Below are 7,042 nucleotides of genomic sequence, written 5' to 3'. Positions count from 1 at the left end.
AAGTTTTTACTTATACTTGGAATATAGGCCTCTCTCTCTGAAAAATAAATTTCGGTAGACAGTTGATACCATTCCTAAAATTCCTAAAGGCCATTTATTCTCTCTAACTCATTACAAAAAATATATTTTATTGACATGAGAAACTTAATATTAATATGTATAATATATGTATATGAGCGAGATACACGTCGCCATTAGCCGTCTCAATTTTAGTCAACTGTGTTCACACTTCACTCTAACATGCATCTTTACTGCCTTTTTGAATTTGTGTAACACACCAATATTGCGAATTTTAGATGGTAATTGATTAAATAATTGCACACCTTCATACCTAATAGACTTCTTCAAATAAATTGTACGTAATTTTTACGTATCTTTAACTGTATTTAGCTATGGAAAGACGAAAAATTTGAGAAACATACCTACTTTTGTTTTCAATAATTAAAAAAAATGATAATCAATTTGTTTTATGGATTCTTAATTTTAAAAATTTCTTAATGAGGCGTTTTCTGTGTAACAATCGGTGCAATTGACCGAAGGCTTCTAAAAAATGACGAGTAAATTAGCAAATTACGAGGCATTTTACTAGCTTTTCCTTCGGCATGTTTCAAAGTTAAATATTATGGGGAAAACTTAAAGCAAGGCCAGTTTTTCGCTCGACCTATCGAAATGAAGGTGAACAAATTAACATACAAGTAAAATATACAAATACTTCACGAGAAATATTAATATGACCGTCACGACTCTCTGGTTATTTGCCAAACCGACAGTATACGAGTAGTACATTGCTTCCAGTTAAAATAAGCATTATGTAAGTGATACATATTTGTGGCATGCAAAAATGGTTATGCCTATTTAACTGTTTTTACATTTGTGTTAACTATTCAACTAATAATCCAATAAAATATTAACCAAAAAGTAGTCTACTTCCTCCTTTACTGTGTAAATGATCCTACTTTGGAACTCCTTTACTGTGCAAATGATACTACTTTGGAACTCTACCTCTTGATAACAGATGAGCTATCCTTAAATTTATTTAAGGATCTGCTTGTTAAGCATCTGCCTCGTGCATCATCATAACCCTGACGCGATTTCAGTTAGTATATTACTAGTGTTATGTGTATGTAATGTTTAGTAAGGTTGCCTGGAAGAAATGAATTGATAGCAATGAGGCCACCCATTGCCTAATTACTTATGTACTTAACTTGTTTATTTACATGTATATTTAAGGTATATAAGTGTGAAAAAATAAATAAAATAATAAAAAATTTATAAACATAGATGTATGACAATAATAAAACCAAATATGTATCATACAATATTATATTTATTAACAAGTTAAGACAGAATATTTACACTTTATTATTTATGTTTTTTAAACACCACCAGGAGCTAACAATTTAACTCCTCTATCAAATAATTTAAACAAATGATGAGATGGTTTCTGATCTATTTTATTTACATGTTCCTTTTCAAATTTTTTACTTGGATACGAAAATGTTATATGACCTGAAACATCAGCACTTAACCCAGAAGCTAGGTGATTGACTTCTATAAGCACATGGCACTTATAAGCCAGTAAATTTGCCAATACATGAGTTTCATCATTCTCACATGCAGCATTACAATGGAACAACAAAAAAGAATTGTCATATGACCTAATAAGATCTATTATTTCTTTACAAATATAATTCACATCTCTCAAACTATACTCCAAGTCAAAAAGCTGAGAAACACCATCAAAAATTACATTTACTGAACTATATGTGTTATGCATGTTTTCTATTTGTTTCTTCAATTTGTTGAGGACATTGTCACAAGAAATAATATCATCATTCATGAGTGCATTTACAAGCTCTTTACCTACATTATAAAACTGTATTAGCCCATTTTCAATATTCTTATTTAAATTATAATTCATCTTTAAACCTACATTCTGATAATGCTCTTTAGAATTATGTGAACATATTACAAGAACCGGGCTTTTGATCTTAATGCAGTGCCCAAGCACACAACTTGTAATGAATGAACTATCACAACCATTTAGTTCCTTTGCTACGAGTATCTTATGTGTAGTTCCCTTATCTAAATGGAGACTTGTTATTATATCAGACATCTGAAACAAATTTAATCAGAATATAAAATTTGTTATCAGCTATTTTTAGTCTTATATCAGAAACTAATAATATTTAAAAAGATATATTATTAGAAAATAAAATATTATATATTGCTAAGTGTTCATTAGATCCTTTAAAATAGGAAGAGTAAGTGTGTGACCACATTTTAATGTAAGTCGTCAATTAATCACAATAATAAATGCAACCCACTGTAACCCAACATTAAAATTTATTTTCATATAGGTATATTTGCTTGCTTTTAAAAAGTAAGCCATATTATAAAAACAATTTACAATACTTTTAGTACTGTTGTTACATTAATATTATATCAGATATAGTAATTATTTAGGGACAGAATTACTCATTTTTGAAACAATATGCATAATATATACCTTGCAGGCCTTTGTTTTGTCTTTTTGGAATACTTTTAGTCTATCTCGTGATTTTGCCAAGTTTATAAACCAGAAAATGAATTTCTTATGCTATTTTATATATTATATCGAAATCGATTGATACTTATATAATTGTTGGTGGTTGTTATTTTAATATATTTAAGGTTATAATATTATGCTTATTTCGCAACTGTTGTGGTCTGAACTCTGGAGGTTGATTATTGTAAGTTGTAACCACAGTATTTAACTTTTTTTGACAGTATTTAATATGTTACATACCCACAGACTCTGACGTTGACTTTAAGAGGTGACAATATTTAGACAAGAACTGCTACATTCATATTAGAGCAAACTTTGGCTGTATGGACTAAAGTCCTTTGCCTTTCCCATTAGGGATAAATTGAAAAAAAAATTAGAGCAAACTATAATTTGTGTTCCAATGTAATTCACCATAACTTGTACACCATAACTTCTGAGACTGTGTATTACTCTAACCAACATTGATTGAAATTCGTATTATATCCACGGTTAGATCCAATCAAATTTTACAGAGGCTAAGGTTGAGGCATGGCACATAAAATGTTGGGATAACTGGACTGGACCATTTTATCATTGTAATTTATTAGGATGCTACGAACAAGTCTTCCTAGTTCGTGCTAGATAGTGGGTCCCTTGTCAATATATGATACAGATTAAATTTTGCAACACCGCTAAGTACAAATTCACAAAAAAAAAGAAACAATAATTTAATAGCAACATACAAACATATAACCCTCATTATTTTGAGATATAACAATTTAATAAAATATTTTGGTCTTAAGAAACCTAAGCTGCCTGCTGCTCAGTTATCTAAACTTTATCCACTAAATTTGGGAAAGGAAATTGACTTTCGTCGTCTGATTGACTTTACCTCTAAAAGTAGGTTTGAGCATAGTGTCGTGTGAGTTAGGCTTATGACTACATATATTAATTGACACTTGTCATTTGACAACGACCTCTATAAAGCTTCTGACTGTGACTGCCATTCATTCATAATATTATGTTCTTACAATTTACATTTCCGAAATATGTACAAATCTAAACTCCATTCATTTTTGGTTGGTTGACGGTTCGCTCCAGTTTGCTGTTGCTAGGCAAGAAGGTTATGTTAAATAAACATAAATGATTACATTAAAAATATTAAAAATTAATAAATCTTAACGGGTTATAACCGTTTTATCGTTTCGGTAATAATTAGACATTACGGTATAATCAAGTTCTTTCATTCAGGGAAAATAAGTGATAAATAAATAAAACCTAAGAAAATATGTGATTATTATTTATTACCATAGCTGGTTACATAATGTACTTTAATACATATTCGCGAATTTCACCTTGAAGCAGCCTTAGACGTAGCTGCGTATATATTTGCTGAGGAAATAAACAATTAAAGTACCCTTTTACAGAATGGGGGACGTAAGAATATCTCGATGGTACTTTGGAGGCCTTGCCTCCGCTGGTGCAGCATGTGTAACCCATCCCTTGGATTTATTGAAAGTACAAATGCAGACCCAAAAAGGAAGAAACGTCTCTATGTTTAAACTCACCCAAATAGTTTTGAAAAATCAAGGTATGTAGAAAAAAAGGTTCTAATAAAAACACATACCAAACTAATTAAGTAATTTAAATTTTGGTTTCAGGTATAATGGGATTGTATAATGGAATATCAGCATCTCTTTTACGTCAGCTTACATATTCAACAGCAAGGTTTGGTATATATGAAGTTGCAAAACAAACTTTGGCACCTAAGGATGTGAGTTCCAAATTTAATTTATCAGACATTCTAAATGACAAAAAAGAGATATATGTATATATATTTCTATGTATATATATCTCTTTCAATAACAAATGTAAAAAATTACTTTTGGAAAAGAGAATCACAGCATGTACCTGTTAAACTGTTGAATTTAAGTACTACTTAGGGTCTGAAGTTATAAAAAATTATATGGAATTTCAGGGTATGCCTATGCCTTTCTATATGTCGGCTTTATTAGCTGGTCTTGGCGGTTTTGCTGGTGGGTTTGTTGGTAATCCAGCAGATTTAGTCAATGTCAGGATGCAAAATGATGTGAAGCTTCCCCCAGACCAAAGAAGAAAGTGAGTAAAATATTATAGTTTCAATCTTATATTGTATGTGTTTGTCCTTAAATCTTATAAAAAAGGTATTTAATGCTTATATTTCAATTATGTAATCATCAATATTGGCTTTCAGTTACAAAAATGCAATTCATGGTTTGTATCGAGTTGCGGTACAAGAAGGAATCATGCGTTTATGGGCTGGTGCTTCAATGACTTGCAGCCGAGCCGCATTGATGACTATAGGACAACTCTCTTTCTATGATTTAATAAAGAGCTTACTCACCACCACACCATACTTTGGTGATAATATTTCAACACATGTTACTTCGAGTTTATTAGCTGTAAGTAATATTATTTTGCTTATATCTGTGCAAATGGTATCTTTGAGAATAAAATAGTCCTGTAATAAAATCATACTTTAATAGCTTGGTCAGTGAGAAAGCAGTAATCCTTAACTCCAGAAGAAATAATGTTTTATTAGGATAATTACAATTATATGCTTTTAGATCAGCAACTTTTGATTTGTTCATTTAGGTTCTTTTATTTTATACTACAGATTTTAATTACTTAAGGAATAGCATGTCCCATTTAATTATTTCAAAAGTGACCTGATACAAGTACAAAACTTGAATTTAAATTCAAGTAAATTGCTGTACCAAAGTAAGGGAATACTTTATTACTAGATGAAGTGTTCACAGCTTGCAATCTGTGTAATAGACAGTGAATTTCATTTTCAGGGCGCGATAGCAACAACCATGACTCAACCAGTAGATGTACTTAAGACTAGAGCAATGAATGCCAAGCCAGGTGAAATCAAAGGCATACTAAGTTTAATAATAGGAACGGCCAGAGAAGGGCCTCTCGCATTCTTCAAAGGATACATTCCAGCATTTGTGAGATTAGCACCGCACACTATACTGACATTTGTTTTCCTCGAACAACTTAGAATTAACTTTGGATTTCTCAAAGTACAAAAAGTAGAATAGAGGCCAAATAACTTTTCAAAAAAAATATTAACTATTAGAATTCAGAATTATAGAAAATGTATAAATAATAAATAGATACTTTTAACAGTATCCCCAGTTTTGAAATTATTATATTGAATGTTGTATGGCCTAATTTGTGTTCAATGTCATGTTCCTAATAGGGGAATTCAAAGTTTTCCGTCTAGTTTAATGTAGTGTTTACACTTGACAATATTTTATGCCAACTTTTATTATTTATTTTTACACTTTTGACGAAATATAAAATAGATTTGACTTGTACTTTATACAAGCTGTTCCAATAATTCAAACAGTTTATCTGTTGAATGTTTTATCTATACTTATGAATGATTGTCTCTAAAAATCAATCCAGATTATTATCCTATTTATTGTCTAATTATTCATAAAATAGGTAAAATATAGCACATATATTTATAACACTAGAGTTTCTAGTTAAAGCTAAAGGTATTGAATAGTAATTAAGTTACCAGTGAATAATTTCATCTTGTGATCTGGATGCTGTGGTGATAATTTATTATTTTATTATTATTCGTCTCCAAGACGTAGGGTACATTGTATCATGTTGACTGTGTCTATAATTTATATTTTTACATTACTTGCAATGGCACAAATATTTATTCGCATATAATTTAAGTTTAAGCTTGATTTAGTTGCATTTAATCTTACAGTAAGCTTTCAATTAGTCTCGAGTTTTGCATAGATTTGGTGTTTTACATTATTTACTTTAAATAGTAAATTCTAAAACTCAAGTTTGCTTACGAACTAACAATATGTGGTAATAATAATTACTTGCAATTCCATACTACCATTAAAAAACTAACTATGTTTAATTATTTTTTATTTTGCTTCAATGCTTTTTGTTATTTTAATGCATTTTACTCTGTGCCAAATAGACGTCACTTGTTTATAGATGTCATATTTTTTGATGCTTTTAAATCGGTCAACCAACATTCCTTAGGAAATTTTATTTAAAATAGTAATTTTAAGTAAGTGGCCTATGAAATAACTAAATAAGTTTCTGGATTTTGTGATGTCTCCATTTACCATTGTTATAATCATATATTTATTGTTGTAAGTTTCAAATCTTTAATAAATGTCTTCAGCACAAATTTATCACTGTATCTTCCAAGAGTATACTTATTTTCTAGAAATTAATCTTTAGATGCATTTTAACCAATGTTTATTCATCTATGTCTATAGTAATGAATTCACGAATATGTGTAGAAAAATATTTTATTATGTGGTTGTGTATTAAAAATTGTTACATAATAGTCTCGTTTTATTATATTTCACAAATATTATTTTGTATGAAAATGATACCTTCATATCATCATCGATGTGACGTGAGGCATACTTCTTCAAATAATTTGTACGCAGCTTTGTACTTAACATAAACCATAAATAAAACCAA

The 7,042-nt window shown here is 29.7% G+C and overlaps 2 protein-coding genes across 8 annotated transcripts; one reads left to right on the top strand and one right to left on the bottom strand.

Moving 5' to 3' along the window:
* Positions 1 to 792: 792 nt before the first annotated feature.
* On the top strand, positions 793 to 6,900 carry LOC110993545 (mitochondrial dicarboxylate carrier). Of its 5 annotated transcripts, none has more exons than XM_045630742.1 (6): positions 793 to 811; positions 3,955 to 4,118; positions 4,189 to 4,301; positions 4,506 to 4,645; positions 4,761 to 4,968; positions 5,365 to 6,900. In XM_045630742.1, the coding sequence occupies exons 2-6, from the start codon at positions 3,956 to 3,958 to the stop codon at positions 5,611 to 5,613; spliced, it is 873 nt and encodes a 290-aa protein (XP_045486698.1). In that variant the 5' UTR covers positions 793 to 811; position 3,955; the 3' UTR covers positions 5,614 to 6,900. The 5 variants fall into 5 exon arrangements, with proteins under 5 accessions (XP_045486698.1, XP_022115537.1, XP_022115534.1 ...); XM_022259845.2 differs by lacking the exon at positions 793 to 811 and adding an exon at positions 2,204 to 2,288; XM_022259842.2 differs by lacking the exon at positions 793 to 811 and adding an exon at positions 3,505 to 3,650.
* Positions 1,310 to 2,898, bottom strand: LOC110993547. Of its 3 annotated transcripts, none has more exons than XM_022259848.2 (2): positions 2,789 to 2,898; positions 1,310 to 2,116 (listed from the first exon to the last, which is right to left on the bottom strand). In XM_022259848.2, exon 2 carries the CDS (start codon positions 2,114 to 2,116, stop codon positions 1,376 to 1,378), a length of 741 nt encoding a protein of 246 aa, XP_022115540.2. In that variant the 5' UTR covers positions 2,789 to 2,898; the 3' UTR covers positions 1,310 to 1,375. The 3 variants fall into 3 exon arrangements, with proteins under 3 accessions (XP_022115540.2, XP_045486699.1, XP_022115538.2); XM_045630743.1 differs by lacking the exon at positions 2,789 to 2,898 and adding an exon at positions 2,693 to 2,728; XM_022259846.2 differs by lacking the exon at positions 2,789 to 2,898 and adding an exon at positions 2,510 to 2,686.
* Positions 6,901 to 7,042: the final 142 nt, after the last annotated feature.

This window comes from Pieris rapae, chromosome 13, assembly GCF_905147795.1.
Source record: "Pieris rapae chromosome 13, ilPieRapa1.1, whole genome shotgun sequence".
NCBI classification, from domain to species: domain Eukaryota; kingdom Metazoa; phylum Arthropoda; class Insecta; order Lepidoptera; family Pieridae; genus Pieris; species Pieris rapae.
This window is presented reverse-complemented; position numbering and strand designations above follow the sequence as displayed.

Coding starts and splice junctions, on each gene's coding strand:
- LOC110993545 (XM_045630742.1), top strand. CDS start 3,956: ATGGGGGACGTAAGAATATCTCGATGGTACTTTGGAGGCCTTGCCTCC. Junction 4,302..4,505: donor AAACTTTGGCACCTAAGGAT/GTGAGTTCCAAA, acceptor ATGGAATTTCAG/GGTATGCCTATGCCTTTCTA. Junction 4,646..4,760: donor CCCCCAGACCAAAGAAGAAA/GTGAGTAAAATA, acceptor ATTGGCTTTCAG/TTACAAAAATGCAATTCATG.
- LOC110993547 (XM_022259848.2), bottom strand. CDS start 2,116: ATGTCTGATATAATAACAAGTCTCCATTTAGATAAGGGAACTACACAT.